General features: G+C 38.5%; 1 protein-coding gene across 1 annotated transcript in view; it reads right to left on the bottom strand.

The window, feature by feature from the left end:
* ankrd11 (ankyrin repeat domain 11) overlaps positions 1 to 27,585 on the bottom strand; it is a 163,237-nt gene that overhangs the window by 26,823 nt on the left and 108,829 nt on the right. Inside the window, exons 6-9 of the mRNA XM_073070221.1 lie at positions 19,637 to 19,837; positions 17,467 to 17,609; positions 10,316 to 10,463; positions 2,469 to 9,115 (exon numbers count right to left, since the gene is read on the bottom strand). Coding sequence (XP_072926322.1) covers positions 2,469 to 9,115; positions 10,316 to 10,463; positions 17,467 to 17,609; positions 19,637 to 19,837 — 7,139 coding nt within the window. The remainder of the gene's footprint in view (positions 1 to 2,468; positions 9,116 to 10,315; positions 10,464 to 17,466; positions 17,610 to 19,636; positions 19,838 to 27,585) is intronic.

Here is a 27,585-nt window from a genome sequence, read left to right as displayed (position 1 = left end):
TAATTGGTGCCTGCCTGCCTGCCACTTTAATTCACCATCATAACCCTGTCTGGGATTGTATACTGTTACAATGAGGCCAAATGTAAACCAGAGAATCTCCCTGTCTGGGACCAGAGTGCACAGAATTGTTCCTCGTGGCTATCTGCTGTTTCCTTAGCCAAAGTTAGCCAACAATCCACCAGCTGTGCTACAGTTAAAGCAGCACTGGTGAGGGGACTAGGACAGGAAAAAAATGCGCGCAAGAATTAAAACCATTCTTCTTCTTCTTCCTTACTATACGGCCCTAATAGCCAGCCATATAGTACGAAAGAGTAAAAGTGTAGGTGAGATTACATAGCATGCAGTAAGCTAACTACTACTGGCATCAACTAAACAGTATCATCAGGAGGCTCCAAAGTTCAGGAAGTAGAGTTGTTTAAGCACACTAATTTGTTCTGTAACATTGTGTGCCAGTACAATTTTCATGACATACATGATTCTACATTTATGCAGGAAGAGCAATGAGTCACATGATCAGTGGATGACACCAATGATCCTATATTGCCCCAATATGGTCAAATCCAGTTTTATGGGGGGGTGGGAAAAATGAATTCCCAGAAAACTCTCCCTCTCTCTATTTATATATTATTTTTCTTGTAACACAAAATCACATCATCTGTGCATGTGTTAAAACTATCAGCCAAAATTTTAAGATTTTTTTTGGTAATGACTTGTGAATTCTTTAAGAGTGAGTCAAGTTCCTGGGTGTCAAGTTCTCTGAGGATCTAACCTGGTCCCAACATATTGATGTAGTCATAAAGAAGGCAAGACTGCAGTTATACTTTATTAGGAGTTTGAAGAGATTTGGCATGTCAACAAATACACTCAAAAACTTCTATAGTTGTAGCAGGGAGAGCATTCTGACAGGCTACATCACTGTCTGGTGTGGAGGGGCTACTACACCAGACCGACAGAAGCTGCAGAAGGTTGTAAATCTAGTCAGCTCCATCTTGGGTACTAGCCTACAAAGTACCCAGGACATCTTTAGGGAGCGGTGTCTCAGAAAGGCAGCGTCCATTATTAAGGACCTTCAGCACCCAGGGTATGCCTTTTTCTCACTGTTATCATCAGGCAGGAGATACAGAAGCCTGAAGACACACACTCAGCGATTCAGGAACAGCTTCTTCCTCTCTGCTATCCGATTCCTAAATGGACATTGAAGCTTTGGACATTACCTCACTTTTTTAAAATATACAGTATTTGTTTTTGCACATTTAAAAAAATCTATTCAATAGACATAATTGATTTATTTGTTTATTATTATGTTTTATTTTATTCTCTCTCTGTTAGATTATGTACTGCATTGAACTGCTGCTAAGTTAACAAATTTCACTTCACGTGCTGGTGATAATAAAACCTGATTCTGAATCAGCTAAGATTTGGTTATTAGAATATGATAATTCAGAACTATGATTTTCTACATCTATGAATAGCTTATTGATAATTGCAGATGACACAAAGCTGGGTGGCAGTGTGAAATATGAGGAGGATGTTAGGAGAATGTAGGGTGACTTGGACAGGTTGGGTGAGTGGGCAGATGTAGTTTAATGTGGATAAATGTGAGGTTATTCACTTTGGTGGTAAGTACAGGAAGGCAGATTACTCTCTGAATGGTGTCAAGTTCGGAAAAGGGGAAGTACGAGATCTAGGTGTCCTTGTTCATCAGTCACTGAAAGTAAGCATGCAGGTACAGCAGGCAGTGAAGAAAGCTTTCATAACAAGGGGAGTTGAGTATAGGAGCAAAGGGGTCCTTCTGCAGTTGTACAGGGCCCTGGTGAGACCACACCTGGAGTATAGTGTTCAGTTTTGGTCTCCAAATCTGAGGAAGGACATTCTTGCTATTAAGGGAGTGCAGCGTAGGTTCACGAGGTTGATTCCCGGGATGGTAGGACTGTCATATGTTTAAAGATTTGAGCGATTCGGCTTGTATACACTGGAATTTAGAAGGATGAGAGGGGATCTGATTGAAACATATAAGATTATTAAGGGATTGGACACGCTAGAGGCAGGAAACATGTTCCCAATGTTGGGGGAGTCCAGAACCAGAGGCCACAGTTTAAGTATAAGGGGTAGGCCATTTAGAACGGAGTTCAGGAAAAACTTTTTCACCCAGAGGGTTGTGGATCTATGGAATGCTCTGCCTCAGAAGGCAGTGGAGGCCAATTCTCTGGATGCTTTCAAGAAAGAGTTAGATAGAGCTCTTAAAGATAGCGGAGTCAAGGGATATGGGGAGAGGGCAGGAACGGAGTACTGATTGTGGATGATCAGCCATAATCACAGTGAATGGTGGTGCTGGCTCGAAGGGCCAAATGGCCTACTCCTGCACCTTTGCTAGCCACTGAAAATGAATTGAATGGATAGGATTACATCCAAAATAAGCAGGAATTTTTTAAAAATTGGGAAAATATATTAACAAGACTTCCACTTACCACAGGGATATGGAGTTTGCTCAGGGGCTTTCCATCCAACAAATAGGAACCAGTGTAGGTGACATATTCAGCATAGCACTGAGGCGCTTGTGGGATGATACAGCACAAGATTTTGCGCTTTTCCTCAATCTTTTTACGAATTTGGAGATACTCAAAATAAGGGTTGGATCTGTCACTGTGGTATGGTTCGATATCATCTAATTTAATCGCATCAACAATAGCTGCCAACGTTTGCTGAATCATTTCTCGAGTCTGCTGTGCTGATGGGGTGAGAATCATTGGCTGATGATTTCCACGAGGGATTTTTCTCTTGCGTGGATGCTGTGCCTGCGAGTCATCCTCCTCTACTACACGCCCTTTTGGCTTTCCTAACTGAGGAGTAGCAGTATCCTTCTCTAAGTTAACAGCGTTATTTTGCTTATTTAGATTAGCCAACATTTGTGCTCGGTTCCTTGTGATCCGTTGAGGAATCTCTTCTACTTTGTTTGGCTTTGCTGCCTCGATCACGGATTTAGATGTTGCTTCTGCAGTTTCAAGCACTTTGCTGTCATCCACCAATGAATTAGAAGTAACTGCCACAGGTTTATCTTCAAGTTCTGTACTTGCTTCACTATGTTGAGATGATACTTGCTGAATATCCTTTTCTCCAATCTCTTCAGGGCTTAATGAGGTGTTTTCTATAGTATCCTCAATTTTATCCTCCTCTGCTGTAGGAACTGCTTTTAGAATCTCGCTGATAGCACCATGTTCTTCCCCTGTTGGTACAGCAACATGATCTGTATCTTCAGTACTTGTGCTAGTAACCACTGGATCACTAGTTTCTTCAATTATCTTAGTCCTCTCTTCAGATTCAGGTTCTGTCATTTCAATGTCTGGGTCATCTTTGTCTTGTAATGGCAGCACAGGAAGTGAAAATGGCCCCAGATCAAGATCATCTATGGAAGCTGGAAAAGAATCAGTCCATGGCAAAGATTCGTCTTGTTGTCTTGCAGTAATATTCTGTTCATCACATTTTTCTGCAACTTTAGTTGGTTCCTGTTGGTCTTCAACTACAACGTTGTGCATTTCTAGAGCCACAGTACAGGATTGATCAGGAAGTGGCTTGCAGGTATCAAATGGTGAATTTGCTTTCATTGGAGACCTGTATGGAACAGGGTTATCCAATGCTACAGACTCTTCCCCTTGTTCCTCTCCTGGCATGTCACCCCTGTTTTCATCTTGCTCTGTGTCAGGGACTGATACAGGACACTGGACTGGGGATTCAGGAAAATGAGACAAAATAGATGAAACAAATGGCAAAGTTGCATTATGTACAGTGTCCGGGGGACAAAGTGGCCTGGTAGTTTCACTGAAAGATCTTTGTGGTGACTTCAGGTGTAACTCAGAACCCATCGACCAATTCACTGAATGTTCTAAAGAATTACTCATTGGGCTGAGGACTATCTGTTCACTTGGTCTGTGTGGAGAAGATGGATAACTTAGCTTATTCTGGGCTGTATCATTGGAAGTAAATGTGTCTCCAAGTGTAGGCACAAGGCTGGCACTTAAAGCTGGATTAGGAGAAATCAAAGTAGTATTTGGTTGCTGCTCTGAAGAATCTAAAGGCAAGGCAAAATCAGTGACTAAGGTATCTAGAGATGGTTCCAGTGGATCAGGTTTTTGTGATGGTGATGATTTTGCATGGAAATGATTAAGAACACTCTCAGGTGGAGGGGTAAGATTTTCAGTGAATGCCTTTGCAACTCTGGACTGAGATGGTTCCAGCTGTGGTGAGGAAATTCCATACTCAGGTGAAACACATGGTGACAAACCAGAGAATTTCTCAGAATGAACAACTGGTTTTTCCTCCATTGGCTGTGGAATAGAAGTTTCATAATCTGCTGATGCAGGCACACTTTGCTGCCTGAAGAACTTCTCCGAATTAACATCAAATCCTTCTTGTGGCCTTCTGGTATCCACTGACACTGATCGAAAGAGGCTGGATACTTGAACATTGCTAGTTGTTGTTTGATTTGTACTACTTTGAATGCTTGTGGGGATGCTTACATATCTATCAAAAAAGGTAGGGGAACAGGCATTCATGGATACTGCTGACATGGTTGCTGAATTTTGGGACTCTATTCCTTCAAACAGATCAGTAAAATCCTCATTCACACAGTGAGGCATATGTGGTGTGGGCAGTAAATCTTCATAACTTGGGCAAGAAACCAATGGAATCATCTTTGGAACACCTGTTGGCCTATCTTGATCAGATCTTGGCGAAGCAGGCATATTTGTTTTCAGTCCAGGAGTTGAAAGCCAATCTTTTACATCAGGACAAGTGACTGGCTGTATCTTTGGATTTGCATCCAAAGACATAGTTTGTCCTGGTCCTTGATCCTTCAGCTTTTTGTCCTTTTGTTGAGAATCAAGGGAACTTTTTTTTGCCAAAAAGTCAAAATTCTTCTTACGCATTTCCTCTGTACTTCGGACTTTCTCTCTCAACTTGGGATCTCCTGATCTGTGCCTCATCTTCTCCTTCAATTTCATTCGCTCTTTATGTCTTTTATGGCGCTCTTCAATTTCTAGATCTTTTTGGCTCAGCATACGTTCAAAACTGGTCATCATCAAGTCTCCATCACCCAGAAGCTTTTCCTTAGGTCTGCTGTCCTTACGTAATATTTCTTTAGTTTGGTGTAGCTTATCATTTTCAGTGGTTTTAATCTTGAAGGATTCATTTTTGTCCTTTTCTGAAGTCTCCTTGATTTTTTCCTTTTGCTTGACTTCAGTATTTTTTGAACAATCATCTTTTGCTTTATCTTTGTTTCCACCCAACTCCCTAACAATAGGAAGACAGTCTTTGAGGCCAGATTTATGTTCATCTTTAGAATGCTTGAACACCAGGGTTGATTCTCCATGTTTTTCCTTGTACTTTTCTTTGTCATCTTTTGATTTATCCTTATGTTTGTCTTTCTTTTTCTTGTCTTTCTCCCTCTCCTTGACACCAATGATAACACTGCAGACCTTCTCTATTTTTTTAGATAATTCCTTTTCAGTTTCATTCTTATCCCTCTTGTCACTTAAAGCAGCATCTCCACTTTTGTCTAATTCATCATCCTTTTCAACTTTTAAAAAGTGACTTAAGCAATCTCCATCTGACATCAAAGGCTCTTGGTCAAACACTGGACCCTCCCGTTTACCTGAAGCTTCTTTCAATTCTTCTGACTTATCCCGCTTTTCTTTTTTCACCTTGTCTCTCTCATTTTTTCTTGATGATGATGACAGGTGTCTGTTTCTCTCCTTTTCTTTGCATTTTTCTTGTGAATACAAGGTATTAAGAGAATCTTTTAACTTTTCCTCTGCATTGTCTTGACCAACATTCAAAACATCATTTAAACTGCACACCGTGGAGTCATGAGCTTGCTCTATAAAGCTGTCTGATGAAACTTCACTGGTCTTATCATTGGAATCCTCTTTAAATTCATTAAAAGTTGAATTTTGTAGTTTTTCTGAGCATTTCTTCTCTTCTTCTATTGGAATTCCCTTTGATAGCCTCCTTTCTTTTATTACAAGTTCTTTATCAGTTTTTTCTTTTGGCTTGCCATTCAACTTCTCATCACTTGAGTGCTGCTTTTCTAACTTTTCGGGAAACTTTGGCTTGACTTTCTTTTCTAGGTTTAAATCTGTTAACACTTTGTCCTTTTTTTCTTTAAATTTATCAACTGATTCCTTATCTTTCTTTTCTTTATGTTTCTCATGCAAACATTTTTCCCTCTTATCTTTCCCACAATCTAACAATAGTTTATCCTTTTTCTTATCTTTGAATTCTTTCTCTCTTGGTTTCTCTGCTGAATGTTGTTTATCAGCCAGGTATTTTCTATGTTTCTCATGGGGAACCAATTCCTTTTCTGCTTTTGTCTCCTCTTTGTCAGGGAGTAGGTCAGCTCTACACATATCAATATTCCCTAGATCTCTGTCACAATAATCTAACTCATCACCACTTTCATCAGTGAAGATGTCATTTGCTATGCTGTGCCAACTCATTTCCTTACCAAGTTCTATATCAACTCCTTTATGTTTATCTGTTTTCTCTTTCTCCCTTTTTTCTGTAAAGTCTTTATCTTTTTCTATATGTTTTTCCATTGCATTTTTGTCTCTCTTTTCTTTACTGAATTCCGATGACATTTTTCTGTCCTTGTCTCGGCTGAAAATATCTTTGCTCTTTTCCTTTTGTTCCTTTTTATCTTTCAAACCACTCAGTTCTCTGAAAAGTTTTTCTTTATCGGCATCTTTTTCCTTTAAAAATTTATCAGTCAGGCTCTTCTCATTTTTTTCTTTTTCAAATTCAACTGAAGCTCTATCCTTAGACTTTTCTTTGCACTTTTCAATTTTGATCTTTTCCTTCCTTTCAGTTCCATCCTTTTTTTCCTTCTCTTTTCCTGAATAATGCCTCTCCCTTGCTTCCAAGGTCCTTCCACTGAAATCACTTTCGAACTTCTCCTTGAAGAAACTTTCATTTCCACACTCTTTCGCATCTGTTTTGGAGACATCATCGGCCTTTCCCTTCATGTCTTTCCTTTCCTTACTGAAATCACAAACAGTATCTTTTCGCTCTTTAATATTTTCAATCGCATCTTTATCTTTTCTATCTTTAACAGTTTCAAGAGAGTCTTTCTTCCTTTTCTCCTTATCCAGAAAACAGCCCTGCCCAAGTTTATGTTTATCAAATTCTTCTTTTTTCTTCTCTACACTTTTATCTACATACTCACGATCTTTCTTTCTTAAGCAGTCTTTATCATAGCGCTTTTCATTTAGTTCTCGCTTATCTTTCAACTTGGATTCTTTTTTCTTGTCCTTACATTCTTCCTTAATAGCTTCAATAGCTTGTTTTCCTGTTGTGCCATCTTTGTGTTCTTTCAAATCTTTAACTGTAAGACCCCAGTTTGTTTCCCCTTTTACATCATATACAGATGAATTGGAAGATAAATCAGAAAACCATTTTTCTTCATGATCAGACACACTAAACCTATCATCACTGTCTAGAAAGTGACTCTTAATTTTTGGAACCTCATAATCAGATTCGTCTTTGTGAACTTTATCTTTTCTTAGTTTTTCCTTGTCGTCTTTTGCAGACTTTTCTTTGTCTTGTTTCAAATGTTTCTCAGCCTTCAAAGATTTGTCCTTTATCTTTCTCTTATCATCTTTCTGGATTTTAAACTTTTCTTCCTTAGAAGGTTTCCCTTTAAAGGGTTTTTCTTTATTTACTTTGAACATTTTATCTTTTTCTTCTTTTACACACTTAAAATTATCTTTGGAGAGGTCTTTGATTTTCTTTAACTTGTCTTCTTTACAAGCTTTCCCTTCTTCATCTTTGAGCAACCAGTCTCTTTCTTCAGATTTGACTTTAAAAGGTTTTTCCTTTTCTTCCTTTTTTAATTGCTCTTTATCATGTTTTACTATTTTTACTCTGTCAATTGAAAGGTTTTCAGTTTCTGTATTTAAAGATTTTTCTACTTTTGGTTTAAACTCATCAGATTCTAGATTCAAACATTTTGAAAACTTATCACTGTCTGTCAGGATGTTATGAGATCTTCCCTTTTCCTTGTCTTTCATTTTGTGCTTGTGCTTCATTTTATGTTTTTTAACAACTTTGCCTTGCTTATCAAATTTCTGAACTATTTCATCAGCATTCAAAATCTTGAAGATGTCTTCAGCCATTCTCTTCTCTGTTTCATCTCCATCAACAAGACTTTTCTTTTTATGATCTCTTTTCTCTTTAACTTGTTTAACAGACTCCAAACTGGAATCTTCTGAAGAATAGTCAGATTCACTTGTCAGTCGTGTTCTTACAGAATCTGACAAAGAACTCACATCTGACCAGACCGGAGACATGTTTGATTTCCAACCATCAGCTCGCCAGGGTTTAGAGTGTTGCCGTGCAAGACTGGGAATATGCTTTGATGATGCATAGCTCCCTTGGGAGGAAGAACAGGATGCAGACAATGAAGAGAACATTGTCGATTCTTTCAAGCTCATATAAGAGTCCTTCATGCCAAGTCCACTCTGTATTAATCCCTTATCCTCCTCACTTTCTGAATCATTGCTGTCTGTTGCAGATGAATTAAATTGGTCTTCATTCTTACCCAATCTACCTTCTTTGCTTTTCATATCTTTTTTCCACTTTTTTTTCATCTTAGTTTTTTCTTTTTGCTGTTTTTTTATTGGTGACTCCCTTTGCTTAGAGCTTGCAACAGGCAGACTGGAGTGCACTGAAGGCCTGGTAAGAGGAGGAGAGAAGCTTATTAATCTATCCTCTTCATCTGAACTGTTGGTGTCAGATAAAATACGTCGTGGAGCTTTCTTTGGTGTTAGAAGGGAATTTTTAGAGTAAGTTTTTGTCTCTAATTTAGGAATAGAAATGCAATTGTTCTGTTTTAGGTCCTTTCTATAATCTTTTTTCAGCAAATGTTTGTCGTCAACAGGTGGTACTCTATCTTCCTCATCATCCTCATCAAATTCATACTCATCCTTTACTGGTGTAACTGTTTTAGATAACTCTTGTCGCTTGATTTTGTGTCTTAGGCCTTTCTCAAATTCAGAGTCTGTATTATTACCATCAATTGAACTGGAGGGAGCAACTGAGGGAGCATCTTCATCTTCAGAAGTTTCTATGTAGCAACAAAGTGGACATAAATTAATAAATGAGAAGATGCAGGCAAATAATTTAAGCTATCAGTACACCATAGACTGTTAAGATTATGGTGTAAATTGCTTTTATGCAATGGTTTACATGTGCAAAATATTTCTATTGATGCATACTGTCTATACCAAAATATTTAAAAGAATAAGTAGACAACATTGTTCATGTCAGCAATGAATGAATGAAAAATCCAATTCTTTTTATCCACTTACAACACTGAAATTGCATTTTGATATAAATGCATGAGCAAACATATTACAATGAACATGAGCCACGAATGGAAGATAGACAAACTAATGAGTTATTATTTCTTTACATGGTCAAAATTGAAATTTGTCATTGCGATGAGTATGAATGCACTGACAAGAGAAAACAAATCAGTTCATGGAGAAAGTTGCTTCAAGAGGGTCACTTAAGAGCAGCCCTATGCAATTCACACTGTTCATCTGGATTGAATTGTCTACTTTCTACATATGAGCAAATTTAGGCCTTCAAAGCAAATGACTAGAAAATAAACCCACAATTTAGTATCAATTCTAATACAAGAATTAGACATTTCTAATCAAATTTTTACGCTAACATGCATTAATCATTTAGTGGATGATGCTTAATCAAGTCTTTTGTAAAGGACTAGCAAATTAAATACTAATGAGTCCAGATTTGAATGTTGAAGACCAAAATGTAATTAACTGTGATGGAACAACTTTTGAAATTTGGTATATTTTATAGATTATTACAATCAGAAGTGAATACGTTTGAAGTACTTGTGCCCACAGTTTGAATTAGTTTGTCTGAACTTGCTGCTTAACTTATCTAATTAGTTCTGCTTCCCTGTATTTTTCCCAAGAACCCACTATTAAAATAAATCTTTTTTCCAAATGTAAAACCATATAATTTACAGGCAATGCAATTTTGTGCACGATGGAATCCTGTACTTGTGGAATACCACAGATTAGTAAGAAGTTTGCATTAATCGAAGGGACTAATACATTAAATTCTGGTCAGTACATTTAAAATGTTAATGAAATTAATATCAATCTAATACAGGAAGCACCTAAATTCCGTATTAAGATTTGCTCATAGACTGTCCACAACATTGGTTTAGTAAATCACAATCAAGTAACAAAGATTAAAAGTGAATCCATTAATAAACTCTTGCCATTTTCACCTGTTGAACTTTCATCACTGGAGCTGCAGGAACCCTTCCCCAATAACAAGTTCACCATTGTTGGGGAATTAGCAATTTTGAGTGGTGTCTCTCCTTTTCTGTTACTCTGATGGGGATTCCCTCCATATTTCAACAGCAACTTTACTACCTGAAAAATTGCACCCCCCCCCCAAGAAAATGAGAGTTCAGTTAACATAGAAATATAACTTGACTTCAAAACAGTTTCTGTATTTCTATCGGCAATGACAAGCTACAATTTCTTACGCAACGTAAACCTTTGCACAAACTTTGGGAACATTGTCGACCAGTATCCAGAATGTCTGAACTGTTGGATGGGACACGTTTGAACAGCAGCTTGGAAATTTAATTTACTCTGGATAAGAAGCTAGCAATTGTAAAGGTGAGCATGAATTTTTCAGATATTTGTAAAGCATATCTGCTTTATTAATATCCTTCAAGCCACAATCATACATTGTATAATGTCGTTGACATCTAAGTACCCCCTCAAAAGCCTCAACAGGCTACACAGTTCAGGGGGAAGTCAGGGAATGACAAAATAAATCATGGCCCTGCCAGAGACACTTGGATCCTGTGAATGAATAAGTGAAATAATTGCACAAACGTTCTAAAGGAATATTCAGTTACGCATGAGAGATAGAAGTCCAGAACATTAAATAATTTGTTACATAACATTAAATAACTGTAGAGAGGGTGTTGAGCATAAAGTCTCTCTCTATGTTGATGACTTATTACTCTTTCTCTCATATCCATCTACATCCTTACCTCTAATGTTTTCACTTCTTGACCAGTTTAGCCAGATCTCTGGCTATAAACTCAACTTACATAAGAGTGAACTTTTCCCAATTAATAAAGAAGCACAAGAACTAATATTTCGTGATCTCCCTTTTAAAGTAGTCCATAATCAATTTACTTATCTTGGAATTACAGTCACAAGGAAGTTTAAAGATCTCTTTCGTGAAAACTTTGTCAATCTTTCATATGCTACAAAACAGAGTCTGGTACAATGGTCACCTCTATCTATGTCCTTGGTAGGTCGTATCAATGTTGTCAAAATGTATGTTCTCCCCAAATTTTTATACTTATTTCAATCTATCCCAATTTTTATTCCTAAATCTTTTTTTGATTCCTTAGACTCTATTATTTTGTCATATCTGCGGCAGAATAAGCGCTCTAGAATTAATAAAATCCACCTCCAAAAATCTAAAAAAGAGGGTGGCATGGCTTTACCTAACTTTCGCTTATATTACTGGGCAGCTAATATACGTTGTGCTGCCTTCTGGTCTTTCTTCCACGGTCAACCTGAGTGCCCTAACTGGGTGGCAATGGAGTTGAGCTCCACTAAAGAATTATCTATATCTGCACTTCTTGGCTCTGCACTCCCTAGCAGTCTGCCCAGATCAATAGCTAATCCTCTGGTTAGACACACTTTGCGTATATGGGCTCAGTTCAGGAAATGCTATGGTTTCCAGGGGTTTTCCGTTACTAGCCCTGTCGCACATAATCACCTTTTTTTACCTACCACGTTCGATTCAGCATTCCATGTTTAGTACAGGAAGGGCATTAGACATTTTGAAGATCTCTTCATTGATAATCGCTTCGCTTCTTTTCAACAGCTCTCTGTTAAGTTCAACCTGCCTAACGCTCACTTTTTCAGATATCTCCAAATCCGACACTTTACTGCTCCTTTAATTCCTAACTTTCCTGAAATGCCTGCGAGAAATGCTATGGACCTATTTCTTTCCATTAATCTACTAGGTAAAGGTTTAATTTCAATTATCCAAGATAAACTAGCAGCCTTACGACGGGCCCCTGTGGATAAAATTAAAATTTTCTGGGAGCAGGATTTAAATATCTCCTTATCCGAGGAGAGCTGGGACTCAGTTCTCAAATCGGTTAACTCAACCTCTCTTTGTGCTCGCCATTGTCTCTTACAGTTTAAGATTGTTCATAGAGCCCATATGTCTAAATCTAAACTATCTCGATTCTACCCTGGCATTAGTCCGCTCTGTGATAAATGCAAGAGGGGCGTGGCCTCTCTCATCCATATGTACTGGTTCTGTCCTAGCTTGGAGAAATTCTGGAAAGATGTCTTCACTACATTATCGGGTATTCTGAATCAGCACCTAGAACCTAACCCCTTAATTGCTCTGTTCAGTTTTTGGGGCGAGACAGATTTATGTCTGGGTCCGACCAAATGCCGAATACTATCCTTTGCCTCTCTCCTGGCGAGACGCTTGATCCTCCTTAGATGGAGAGATGTTGCCCCGCCCACTCATGCGCAATGGCTTAACGACATTATGGCCTGCTTGGACCTCGAAAAAATTCATTATTCAGTTCTCAATTCGGATTTAAAGTTCCATAAGGTCTGGGGGCCTTTTATCGAGTACTTTCATAACCTTCCTCTTGACTAGGGTTTTTTTTTCTTTTCGGTCCCTTGCTTTCAGCTCCCTTTTTTTTCTGGTAGTAGGCATTATTATCCTCTGTTGCTAAGTGTATTCACAGTCTGGGAGTTTGACTGTCCGGACTTATACTCTCTATATTGTGTGGTGGTTGGTCTGGAATTGTTGTTTTTTTCTTGTGTTGTGGGGTTTGGGGAGGACACTAAGCTCACTTGTCTTTAATTTAGGTGCTTTTTTGTTAAATTCTCTTCCTTTGTAGCATATTGTTATTGTATGCTTAACCTTGCTCCGTATTAATGCTCCTCATTGGGATTTGGGGTTTTTAATTTTGTAAAATGTTTTGAAAAACTAATAAAAAAAATAAAAATTAAAAAAAAAATAACTGTAACAGAAGAGCTAATAGGCACTTTTTTCATTACTGTAGCATTTTTTAAGAAGTTAGTCAAGTAATCTAAGAAACCAATCACTCCAGCATGATTATAATAGGGACTTTTGGTCTCAACCTATAGTTAAAACTACCTTAAGGATTCTCAGAGCCTTCAAAAATCAGACTGCAATTATACAAGGGAACAGGAGCAAAATTCTGCCTGGCCATTCTATATGATCACAGGACTTAATTCCTGTAACATGCCAGTTCCACATCGTGCCAAATTCCCCAATATTTCTAAAGTGTATCTAACTTCTTCTTTAAATTCTGCCTATGACTTAATTGTCACAATCTCAGCACCCAACATCACAACTCCTCCTTAAGGTAAAGTTGTCCAGAGACTTGCCATTTTCTGTGAGAAAAATCATTCCCTTTATTTGCAATCATATTTCCTTGATTGAAACTCTCATGTTAATAGAGATATCTTAACATCTACTCTGTTATGGGCTATTATGATTTAGGTGCTTCAATAAAATCACCCCTCATTTTTCTATGTCTGAAGAATAAAAACCAAATTTATGTAACCAATGATGTCGAGACAGTGCTCTCATTCCAGGAAATTGCCTAGTAAATCTCTTTTGGACTGCCACCAAACAAGTGTATCTTTTCTTAAATAAATAACCGCACAGTATTCCCGGTGTGGCCTCGCCAAAACTCTACAACTGTCATAACATTTCTCCATAGTAAAAGAGGCCAATGTGCCATTTGTCTTCCCAAACTACTTGCCGTACCCATCTATTAACATTTTATGATTCATGCACAAGACCATGGAAATTTTTCATCCATATAGATACGAATCTGTCCTTTGACTCCTCTTGCTGAAATGCATGACCTCAGACATTACCAAGTTTTTGTTCATTTATTGAATCTATGTACATCTCATTACAGAATCTCAATAGCCTCTTTAAAACATACCCTCTCAAATATTTTAATGTCATCAGCAAACTTGAATATCTTGCTCTCCAATTACCATTAATTAGCATATAATTGAGGATTCAGAACTTTCTTTCTGGCACTCCAACAGTTATGTTCTTCAAGCCTGAAAAAGACCCATTACGTCTGACTGTGTCTTCTACATGACAGTCTTTAATCCTTGCTAGATCACTTCTGGTACTAAGAGTGATACAACTTGTATTTTTGATTTAACCTGTAATGACGTAGCTTGTACTTTCAACTTTTCAAATAAGAGTCAAAATCTCAACAATCATGCATCTTAACAACCATAGAGGTAATCTAAAATGTTGAATAGCAATGGTATACGAATTCATGGTGCAAGTAAATAGACGAGTCAAGCTAGCTTTAGAAATACCAATATTTAGTTATTTAAACTACTAAAGACAAAACTAACTGTGCATGCAACCACTGGACAGCCTGGTACCTATGCTTACCAGTTCAAACCATTGCTTAGCTCCCCAAATTAGGTTGCAGATGATTTCCTATCCCAGGTGGATATTACTTTAATGAAGACAGCAGGTCACAGATTTAAGTCAGCAAAGAGGGAGACAATTTTTTATAACTTACTTTAATGATTTCTAAATGTTATGTGCTATTACCTTTATATTTTTAAAGATATTTTAAAATTATTAACATTGAAGTAAATGCCTAAGAATGCCAAATACATTTCAGTGATGGCATTGAAATAAAGCACCACCTTCTGTTTTGACTCCTACAAAATGTATTAGGATAGTTTGTGGGTGGGGCTCTGCATGATGCCGTCTCTGTCACATTCACATCAAACCGCCGGGCTCATGGGGAAGTTCTACAAGAAGCCCAGTCCTTATTGGTGTAGACATGAGGATCACAGGAGGCAACTTTTGAGTAGCCTACAATCCCAAGATGCATTTTTAAAAATTAACTTAAAATATATGCAGTGTAACTTTTCGATGCATGGTGTTTACGTATTTTAACATCAAAATCTATTTGAATTGATTTTACAGTTAAGGAGTTCTTGAAATTAATTAAACACACCAAAGCAGCAATTTCAGTATAAAAACTTCACTTGAGGCATAACACATCTGTACAAATATTAATGTCCACCAGCTCCAATATGATTCTACCACAATTCACAAACCCTTCCCTCCTCGGTATTTCACTGTCTTCACAGTCCCGTGGTCTACTCTCCTCCTGGTCCAGTCTGTCTTCTGACACTTTCCCATGCAACTCCAACACCCCTCCTTTTAGCTCTTTCTTTTCACCATCAATTCTTTGTTAGAATTGACCATTTCTGCCAGACACCATTAGAGTATGTAAATTTGGTTCAGTTCCTCTCTCTCAATGAATATAGCCGGACTTCTAGACACGTCCAACAGCCCGGTTATTAGCAACACATAACACAAACAAATAAGCACAACCTATTACTCATGTATTTGGTCTTTCCTTATCCAAGATATTTCTTTAGTTTTACCCATTTCTTTCCCAATCTTATCTGCAACTGAAAACCGTTTTTTCTCTCTTTCCCAATTCTGACAAAAGGCTTTGGATCCAAAATCTTAATTATATTTCTTTTCTACAGATGCACCTGACCTGCTGAGTGTTGCCAGAATTCCCCTATTCCAGATTTCCAGCCCGTGTTTTTAGTTCAATACCTCCAAACTTGGTCAGAAATACCGATCAAGGAAATTCTCAAACGAATTTCACAAGCTCACTATTTTTTGCCTTTTACTCTAAAATTGCTCCCATCAATATTTGGGAAAATGACACCATCCAGCATTAGCACACTAAAGTTCCTGCACACCTGATTTCCCTACAGATTTTCTTCTCTATTCCTCTGAGTTTTCTCAGTAGCATGCTAACACAGCTAACTTCTTAATGTTAACCAAATACACACTGGGATTCTACCTCATCCCTCAAGCATATCATCTTTTCCTTAATTAGATAGATAGATAGATAGATACTTTATTCATCCCCATGGGGAAATTCAACTTTTTTCCAATGTCCCATACACTTGTTGTAGCAAAACTAATTACATACAATACTTAACTCAGTAAAAAAAAATGTGATATGCATCTAAATCACCATCTCAAAAAGCATTAATAATAGCTTTAAAAAGTTCTTAAGTCCTGGCGGTAGAATTGTAAAGCCTAATGGCATTGGGGAGTATTGACCTCTTCATCCTGTCTGAGGAGCATTGCATCGATAGTAACCTGTCGCTTAAACTGCTTCTCTGTCTCAGGAATTAGTACCATCATTCCATTTTTTTTACCCTTTCCCCAAAACCTTGTATTCTAGAATACATGCTTTAGTTGGCAGGATTGCTCTTACCTCACTAATGTATTCAACTTCAATCGTGTTTACAAATACACATTCTAAACGCGCATTATTTTTGTTTGCATTTCCAGTGTCTTACTCTGTTCCCTTACAAAACTGAGCTACTTCCCTTTTATTCCATTTCCATTCTTTATTCTTCTATTCTATTATGTTATGGCGATACAAAGCCACTGCCGTGTTAGCATATGCATCCTTGACCACACAGTGAACCTCCCGACTAAAACAATAATAGGAGCCCTGTCGGGTTAATGCCATTCATCTAGAATAGATCTGCTGGTGCTCCCAATGTGCCAAGCATCAGAAGTCCTTCCCACTGAACCATGTCTTAAACCACACACTAATCAATGCAATCTTTCTACTTCTATTCCTACTAACACTTGAATAATCAAGAGACTATGACCTTTGAGGTCTTACTTTTTAACTTCTTCCTAGAATTTCTTGCCTAATGTTAATAATGATGTAGTGGTTCACCCCCACCTTTTCAGAGAGACTGGAATGAAACACTGGTCTTGCCAGAGACACCCATATCCTAAGCACAGAAAAAACATAAATCCATCTTTTAGCCAAATAAGTCTAATCTTAATATATTTTTTTCCTTTAACACAATCCAAGGCAAATTTACTATTAATAAATGTCAATGTAGCATTACAGAGAAACTTGCATCCGCAAATTTCTACCTTAGGCAAACTTTGTACCTCAGCTAATATTCATATTCCAATAACGTGACTGTTGGAAATAAAGTTCATGCAGAATGGTGAATGGGAAGACTTTTGAGATGCATTATTGGCAAATCACAACGCTGAGGGGCTTAAATAGCGTGTAAATTGGCGAAGACATTTTAGTGGGAAGTATAGATGGGGGAAGGAAGACTATACAGACGTTCAAATACTGCTAAAAATATTTCCAATCAGTACAGAAATGAAGATACTCTACATGACACCTTCCTTAGTGGTTGTAATTAGAATTCTTTTAATAATCAATGTATCTATCAAAATCAAATAACAAAACCGTCAACATAACTATCAACTTGAACAGACCTTGCGGTGACCATTGTTAGCTGCATCATGGAGAGGTGCATCATCATCTAAGCCTTTTGTATTGACCTCAGCACCTGCTGCAAGGAGTTGCTTAGCAACATCATAGTAACCCCTATTACATGCTTCATGCAGAGCGGTCCAACCTGAAAATAAATCAACACAACCCTTAAATATCCTGATAAACATTACTTGCTTATTCAGTCTCAGTATATCTTATTTTAACAAATAGTCACAGTAGCTTTAGCATTAATTTTTTTCAATAAAATTCAAGGGCAGTAGAATAATTGCTTCATTAGGCACATTTGCTATTTTCATCTCCTGAGATTCTCATTCTCACTGTTATTTGCTACTTATGGTTTCCACATGGTCTTTGTTAGTATTTATACCAACATTGTTTTGTATTATCTATCTAGTGGCATTATGCCAAAGGATTCATCTGCTAAAAAGGTGAAAAAGCAGATATACTTGGAATTATGAAGAATTCCAACACTGTGGTTTCTTTTGAGGTGCACGTTGGACTGGAGTGAAGGTACACGTGGTTACGGATGGTTACAGGTTACTAGTTAGGGATAGCGTTAAACACTTCTGAGTTAGGATTACTTAATTTGAAAAGTTAAATAAACAAAAAGCAGCTTCATACAACCACAGCATTCAACTTCCCTTGTTCCCCCTGTTGTTATCTACCACCACACGAACCCCGTACCCAGCACATCATTCTCTATAACCTCTGCCATCTACAATGAGATCCTATTTTGATGCAGATCTCTCCCTCCCCTATGTGACTGCATAGTCCACTTGTCCCTCCCCACTGATTTCCCTCTTGGCACTTATCACTGCCAGTGTGCCAAGTGCTACACCTGCCTCTACATCTCTTACCTCAGCACCATTTAGGGTCTCAGTCCTTCAAGTTGAGATGATACTTCCCTACAAGTCTGATGAGGTACCTGTTGTATCCAGTGCTCCCAGTGCAGCCTTCTCTACATCAATGATGCAGATTGAGGGACCACTTCATGAGGCAACTTCGCTCTGTCCAACAGAGCGAAAGGGACCTTCCCATGGCCACTTATTTCAAGTCAACTTCCAATTCCCTTTCTGACATGCCTGTCTATGGCCTTCTCTACTGCCATGATGAAGCCAAATTCATGCTGGAGGAGTAACACATCATTTCCATCTGGTTGGCCTCCAACCTGATGAGCATTGATTTCTAGAACTTTCAGTAATTACAACCCCTCCCCCTTCCTCCATTCCCCATTCAGTTTACCCTCTTACCCCTTCTGACTATCATCTCCGGTTCCCCTCCTCCTTCCCTATCTTCCATGGCCCACTGACCTCTCCTATCAGATTCTTTCTTCAATCTGTCCTCCTCCCACCTTCCCCCTCACCTGGTTTCACTCATCACCTGCCAGCCTGTACTTCTTCCCCTCCCCTTACCTTCATATTCTGGCTTCCACCGCCCTTCCTTTCCTGTCCTAATGAAGGGGCTCGGTCCAAAATATCGACTGTTTATTCCCCTGACTTGCTGTGTTCCTTAGAACTTTGTGTTCTTCAAGATGTCCAGCATCTGCAGGGTCCCTTGTGTTAACAAATTCTTAGCTTATCAGCTACTGTGATTAAAGTAAATATGCACTTTGATTATCTAATACATTTCTTCTAAACTGCTCATATTGGCACTGATGATACCCTCCATTAAAAAAGACAGGCAATAATGTTTATTTGATAAAAATAATTTAAGTAACTTTAGCCAATGTAGAACACTGAATGCCGATTTGTCTCATAACATTAACGTATACATATCATTAAGAGCAAGCTGCTTTTTCTTTTTAAAACTGGCTAATGCGTGATTGGATAGAATTCAAATGTATGGTGTTAAAGAAAATGGCTTTTTACCCCAACAAATGTCTTTAGCATAGATTATTTTCTAAACTTTTCAACTTTAACAAATCTGAATCAGGAAATATTAGACAAAATCTAGCTAAAAGTGTTAAGGTGGTGCTAGAAATAGACAAGATACCTACCATTTATTTCAGATGATCATATATGATTCAATAACACATTTTCCCACCTTTCTCCCCCTACTGCTTCTTAGTAATGGTTAAATTGCTGCATCACTTACATTTCTCTCATACTAAATTTTTGAAACAAAAGACTGTTCACTTAATGCTTCTATTACCTGCAAAGTCTTTCACATTTACATCTGCACCTTCACTTATGAGTTCTTTTATGCGACGTGCATCTCCACGAATGGCAGCTCGATGAAGTCGTGTCTCTCCACGCTCATTTCTCTTATTTACTTTGTCTTTGGTTTTGGAGGCAGAACTTGGTGTTCTCTTTTGTCCAAAAATCGACTGCGAGGGGTGCTTTGGGGTACGATCTGTGCACAACATAACTTTGTGTTTATCTGCATACTGGTTGCATTAATGTTAGAAACTTTTGATTTATTGGATAACGATTAAAATATATTTCTCCTCATTTCAGTCATTTGAAAGTTTTTGCAATCTCTTTAGCTTAAATTTATTGCAATCTGTGAGTATCTTTGTTTTATCTATCAATGATAATATTTGGGAGCTTGGCCAAAGTTTTTTCTTTGATAGAACTTGCAAGGATAACAACTGAGTTTGAATGATGCTGAAACCTTGAAAAAAAGAAGTTAACAAAGAAAGGGAACAATTTGCGTATCAGCTGCCATCAGAACAAGAAATAAAGCTGGGTGGATCATATTCAACATTATCATAGAAGAGCAGCATTGCTCTTACAGAAAACATTGAGAACATATGTACCTGTGAATGATGTAATGTCAGATGTGAAGACAAGATATCAGTGCAATAGGGATAAAGATCAGAATGCATTGGGAGGAAATGAGTGAAAAGAAGCAAAGAAAGGAAAGGTGAGGCAGAGACAGGATTAATGGATTTGGGTGCAATGTAGCAGCTAATATGGCCACACAAATGTTCAGAAGCAATCCTGGTTAAATGGCAGAATTCAAGAGATGCATATTGCAGTTAGAAAAGGAGAACCAGAGGGGAAAGAAATCAAAAGGCAACAGTTCAAAAGTTGAGATCTGAGGCCCTCTTGTGGGATAATGCACATTTGTTAACATGACAATACAATGACATTTTGGCATACATATGACATTCTGCTTTCCGGGTTACAGTCTGAAATAGCCAGGATTTCTTTCATCACAATTGACACAATCAATTGTATGCTCTTCCACAGAGTTTGCAACAATTCCAATGTCCAGGCCTTGCCCTCCGTTTACAAAACAATCTACAACTACCTCCCCAAGTGAAAATAAAACAAGAGTAAATGTGAAGAACTAATCCAGATAGCAAATGCTTTAGAAATAGTACATACCAGCCTTATCTTCAAATTAAGAACATTCACAATCATCTAAAATCCAAAGAACAAGATTTTTAAAATAAATGAGCAGCTGGAGGAATATCAACTGTACATTTCCCTCCACGCATGTTACCTGACTCATTGAAGTTGTCCAGCAGCTTAAATGTCTCCAGGCTTTGGTCAGTGCTATTTCAGTATAGGTTTGGAATGACAGGAGAAAGAAAACTACCTCTCTCATAAACATACCTACCCAAAGATCTCTTAAACATTACAAACTGAAACACAACTACCATTTCACCAGTTCATTTCACACTTGAACCAGCATCGAGTGAAGATTTTCCTCATATTCCCTTTAAATATTTCACCCTTCACCCTGTGATCTCTAAATAAACCTATGATACTCCACATTTCACCTCACCAATGTCTTATACAACTTTAAAGTAACATTCCAACTCCTGTACTCAATGCCCTGATTTGTGAAGACCACTGTGTTAAAGCTCTCCTTATGGCCCAATTTACCTGTGATGCCACATAAAGAGAACTGTGAATCCCTTTGTTCTACCTCAGTGCCCTACCATTCACTGTACAAGGCTTACCCTGGCTTGTCCACTCAAAATGCAACACCTCACATTTATCTTCTTTGACAGCTTTCCTCTCCCTCAACTACGCCCCCAATCTTCATGACAAAGAACTTGCTGATCCAGTTTACCACATTATCATCTACATTATTAATATAAATGATAAATAACAATGGACCCAGCACCGATCCCTGCAGTACATTAGTTACAGGCCTGCAGACAACCATCTACTACCACTCTCTGACTTCTGCCACTAAGCCAATTGAATACTTCATCCCGAATGCCAAGCCACTTAACCTTCTAGGCCAGCTTCCCATGTGGGACTTCTTGATAATACTCAAAAAAACTCTAAAAGATAGTTACACATGACCTGTGATGCACAAAGCCATGTTGACTATCTTGTCCCTTAGACTACCTTCCAATATTTATCCACAATAGAGCATTTCTTAAACAACAGAATAACAGTAGCTATTCTCCAGTCCTTTGGCATCTCACTCGTGGTTAAGGACAGTTTAAATATTTTTGCCATTCAACTTTCCCTCTAATTTGTAATGAATAATGTGCGCAAAAATATTGTGCTGTGCAATTTTTTGCCCAGTGACACCAACATGTGCACACTGAATAATTTCTTCTATAAAAACAATATAAATAAGCCAGTTCTAAAATCTGCAGACAAATTATCGCAAACTCCACATTGTCAACACCATCCGCATCAGAAACGAGAAAACAAAATGCGATTGTGTACGATCGTGAAATATACTTAACATATAGAGGGTGGCAACCTTTTGTATGCCGTTTAAGTCCTTCTGTGCGCATGCACACGTGCACACCTTAGAGGGCCCCTGCAATGTCTGCACTAGCCTCCCACAAGGTCCAATGGAACTCCTTGTCAGGTCATGGTGTTCTGTCCACTCTAATTCACCTCAAGACAGCCAACACTGTAATCCAGATACAGTCCCAAGACCTTACTACTTTTTTGCCTCAGTTTTATGGTCTGTGTCTGTCTCTCGAGTTGTGAAATAAATCAGGGTTTCATCTCTTAATTAATAATGCTTCTGACATAGGCATTTCATACGGCAAACTACTCACAACTGTGGAATAGGTTCTAGTTAATTTTAGACAAAATGGCATCCTGTGGACACAATATAAAACAGTACATTGCAGACTGTGCATATTGGGCCCACAGTCTGTTGCAGGATTGATTGAGAAAGAAAAAAAATCAACTGAAATTAGAATGCATTAAGAGGATTAGATAGTAGTATAAATGACTGAAGAAATCAGACAGATGAGGGGGGAAGAAAACGGGCAGAGGGCTCTAATGGCAAGAGTATGAGACTTCATTAAGGATAGATCACAGAACAACGAAATAGGGAACGAACAGTACAACTGAACAAGATGACTATTCATTGGTTTGTCTGAGCCACAGATGAAAGGATTGGAGAAACAGGAAGTGGGAGGAGCAGGTTAAAGAATTTCAGATGCTTAAAGGTGTTGATGGACATGAGAAAATAAAAAGAGAAAACAGCTAAACTTTGCCAGTTAAACTCATTCATCCAGATCTTGGAATCTAATGGCTAATTTGTATAAAAGCAATGCAAGAGGAAAAAAGTGAGGGAGAGTTCAGAGAAATCAATCTCAACCTCAATAGCAGATCAGTATCTTCAAACAAAAACTATCCCATTGCCTCCATAGAGGCTTCCTGACCCCACTGAAATCCTCCAGCAGTTTGTTTTAAGCAAAGAAATGCAGCTGGTGTTAATCTACATCATTAACTGCTAAGTACTTTCTCTCTTTCCTCATATTTCCTCTTTTTGCAATATATATGTGCTTCAAAAAGTATTCAGCCCTCTCATCCGTTGTTCACATGCAGTATTACAACGAGGGACTTTGATCAATTTAACTGAGAATTTTTATTTGTGAATCATATGCTCTGTTCTGCCCCCCCCAAAAAAAATAGGGTAAATTGAAAGGCATGTAAAACTAAAAATTCAAAAAAGCTGCAATGTCAGAAGTTCCCCCTTTGCTCAGCACTTAGTTGAACCACCTCTTGCAGCTATTACAGTCAGTAGTCTCTATCAGACTTGCACAACATGATGGAACAAGATTTGCTCATTTCTCCTTGCAAAAATGATCAAGCTATGTCAGCAATACACACAAAATTCTGGTGGAACACAGCAGGCCAGGCAGCATCTATAGGGAGAAGCACTGTCGACGTTTTGGGCTGAGACCCTTCGTCAGGACTGCCGAGTCCTGACGAAGGGTCTTGGCCTGAAACACCAACAGCGCTTCTCCCTATAGATGCTGCCTGGCCTGCTGTGTTCCACCAGTATTTTGTATGTGTTGTTTGAATTTCCAGCATCTGCAGATTTCCTCATGCAAACTATGCCAGGTTAGTTGGGGAGAAGCGGCAGCAATCTTGTCGTCTTGCCAGAAATGTTTGATGGGGTTAAGGTCAGGACTCTGACTGGGCCACTCAAGCACATTAATTTTCTTCATCTGAAACCATTCCATGGTAATGTGCTTTGGTCCATTGTCCTGCTGAAAGACACACTTCCTCATCAATTGAAGCTTTCCAGCAGAGGCTGGCCGGTTTTTATCCAGGATCTCTGTATTTAGCAGCATTCACCTGCTGATCAATCCTGACCAGATCTCCATTCCCTGCCACTGAAAGCATCCCCATGGTAAGACGCTATCTCCACCATTCTATATAGTACATAAGAACACAAGAAAAAGGAGCAGGAGTAGGCCATCCGGCCCATCAAGCCTGCGCTGCCATTCAATAAGATCATGACTGATCTTTCCCATAAACTCAGCTCCATTTACCTGCCTTTTCCCCATAACCATTAATTCCCTTACTATGTAAAAACCTATCTAACTGTATCTTAAATATATTTAGTGAAGAAGCCTCAACTGCTTCCCTGGGCAGAGAATTCCACAGATTCACCAATCTGTGAAGTAAGGATGGTGCTACCTGGCTGATGCTCTGTATTAAGATTTATTCCACACATACCACAAAATAAAAGAGCATATCCTTGCCCTAATTATTTTGCAAAGCATTACTTAAAAGATACTGTAAAAATGTGGAAGAAGGTTTTGTTATCAGATGAGACTAAAGTGAAACTTCTTGGCCACAGCACTAAGTGGTAAGTGTGGCATAAATCTAATACTGCACAGGTATTGCAATGTACAGTTGCAAGAAAAAGTTTGTGAACCCTTTGCAATAACCTGGTTTTCTGCATCTTACTAAGACATAATAATAGACAAACACAAACTGCCTAAAGTAATAACACACAAACAATTGTACTTTCATGTCTTTATTGAACACACAGTTTAAATTATTCAGTCCAGGCTGAAAAAGGGTGGGTAGTCAGAAGACTAGGATTGGTAAGATTAGGGAAATGAGGGCTGTAAGGGCGACAATAAATGTGATGGCATGTGTATTTAGTAACTTTAGTAACCTTGTATTTAGTAACTGGTAGAACCTCTTTTAGCAGCAAGAACCTGCACCAAACGTTTCCTGGAGCTGCTGATCAGACCTGCACAACAGCAAGGAGGAATTTTAGACCATTCCTCCATACACAATTTGTTTCAGTTCATCAGTATTTCAGGGATACCTTGCATGAACAGCCCTCTTCAGGTCATGCCACAGTATCTCAACTGGGTTAAGGTTTGGACTCCAACAAAACACAAATTTTCTTTTTAAACCATTCTCGTTGATTTACTCTCGTCTTTCGGATCATTTTCTTTTTGCATCAACCAACTTCTATTAAGTTTCAAGTGACGGACTGATACCTTAACATTCTCCTGTAAAATGTTTTGATAAAATTTTGAATTTATTGTTCCCTCAACGACTGCAAGCTGTCCAGGCCCTGAGGCAGCAAAACAGCCCCAAACCGTGATCCTCCTTCTGCCATGCTTCAGTTGGGATGAGGTTTTGATGTTGGTATGCATTGCTCTTTTTCCTCTAAACATAGTGGTGTGCATTTCTGCCAGAAAGTTCAACTTCTGTCTCAGCTGTCCACAGAACATTGTCCCAGAAGCGTTCCGGAACATCTAAGTGATCTTTTACAAACTTGAGACATGCAGCAATGCTTATTTTTTGGGAGAGCAGCAGTTTCCTCCATAGTGAGCTTCCATGAACACCATTCTTGATCAGTGGTTTTCTTATAGGGACAGGTGAAGAGACTTTAGCAAGTTCTAGAAATTTCTGCAGGCCTTTTACTGTTACCTTTGGATTCTTTTCCACCTCCTTCAGCATTGCACATTGTGCTCTTGGTGTGATCTTTGCAGGACACCCATTTCTAAGGAGTGTAGCAACAGTACTGAATTTCCTCTATTTGGAGACAATTTTCTCTTACTGCGTGGACTGATGAACACTCGGGTCTCTGTAGCCTTTTGTAGCCTTTGGCAACTTCACGTATCTCTACAATTATTCTTCTAAGGTCCTCTGAAAGTTGTTTTGTTCACGGCATGGTACAAATAAACAGATCTTTCTTGAGAAGAGCCTGACTCAGATCTGTAACCTGACTTTGTGTGGCTCTTTTACAGGGCAGGGCACGTCTACAACCCATACCTCCAATCTCATCTCATTGATTGGACCATCTGACTCCAAATAGCTTTTGTAGAAGCCATTAGCCCAGAGGTTCACATGGTTTTTCGAACCTAGACTGTGATATTTAAGTACCGTAGTGTATTCAGTATTGACTAGAATATGTACAATTGTTTGTATGTTATTAGCTTAGGCAGATTGTGCTTGTCTATTATTATGACTTGGATGAAGATTACACCACATTTTATGAGTAATTAATGCAGAAAGCCAGATACTTGCAAAAGGTTCACAAACTTTTTCTCGCAACTGTACTACTGCTGCAAAACAACAAATTTCACAACGTATGCCAGTGATATTAAACCTGATTCCAATAAGGAGTGCCACAGTAGCATTGTGGTTATGATGCTACTACAACTCCAGAGGTGGGAGGTTGGAGTTCAAGCCCAACGTCATCTATACGGAGAATGTGCGTCCTCCCTGTGGAATGAGTGGGTCATCTCCAGCTGCTCTGGTTTCCTCCCACAGTTCAAAGATGTGCCAGTTAGTAGGGTAATTGGTCATTGATAATTGCCCCGTGATTCGGCTAGGCTAAAATTGTGGGATGCTGGTCAGTGCCACTCGAAGGGCTGGAAGGGCCCATTCCACACTGTATCTCTAAATAAATATTAAATAGAGGAAATGCATCTGGGATAGCACTGCACAAGACGCACAATACGGAAAAGACTTACGAGGTGAACTATGATAGCAAAAGGTCGAAGAGATTCACGAGAAACACAATCAAGTAGGGCATGATCAGACAGATTATTGACTGTGTGCCACTAGTGAGGTGAGAAAACAAACTGTACCATATTCAATTACGTGACAAGATAGAGCATAACTCAGTAGTGCAATGGAGATCCTCCTACCTCATCAAAATTTTAAAAGGTCAATAATTGCTGAGAGTGAGTGGCTTCTGGTGGACTTTTTATTAAGAGAAATAATAGCAAAGGTTTTAGAGATATAGTAAGTCTGAGAAGTACACAACAAATTCAAAGTGAATGTTAATAAAGTGGAGTTATGTAGCTGGAAACTCAAGCCAAAATTACTGAAGAAACTGAAGAAATCCCTAAATGGATCATACAGACCTAGCATCAGACCCAGTGAATGTAAAGAGCACTAAACAAGGCAGATACATTTTTACGCATTACTCTATGTCGGATTATCTGTGTATTTTGTGTGCTTTACTAAACTTTTGTAATTTGAACAACCAAGTTTTTAAAATTTATTTTCTTCAGTTTTTACTAACTTTCAGAAAACATTAAATGCTTGTGATATTTAAAACCTACTGAAGTCATTGGTAACTTTCACAAGCAGCATCACTTCTGGATACACTGGCTGTTAAAATATCTCAGGAAATTTGGACATCTTCTTCTTTACACAGCCTGAAGCCCCAGCTGCTAACCCACCATGCCATCACTATCAGGCTATGAAGGGTAAAAATGGACCTGGAGGGACTGAGCCGCCAATTAGAGTGGGAAATGCAGACCATGAAAGTTACTTAATGTTTTAAGATGAGCTTGAGGACACATTGGATGCAAGTCTGAGGAACTAGTAATGAAGAAAAAAATTTAGACTTGCTTCTGTTATGCAAGAAAACTTTGTAGCATAAAGTACTTC

The sequence above is a fragment of the Hemitrygon akajei genome, chromosome 17 (assembly GCF_048418815.1).
Source record: "Hemitrygon akajei chromosome 17, sHemAka1.3, whole genome shotgun sequence".
NCBI lineage: Eukaryota > Metazoa > Chordata > Chondrichthyes > Myliobatiformes > Dasyatidae > Hemitrygon > Hemitrygon akajei.
This window is presented reverse-complemented; position numbering and strand designations above follow the sequence as displayed.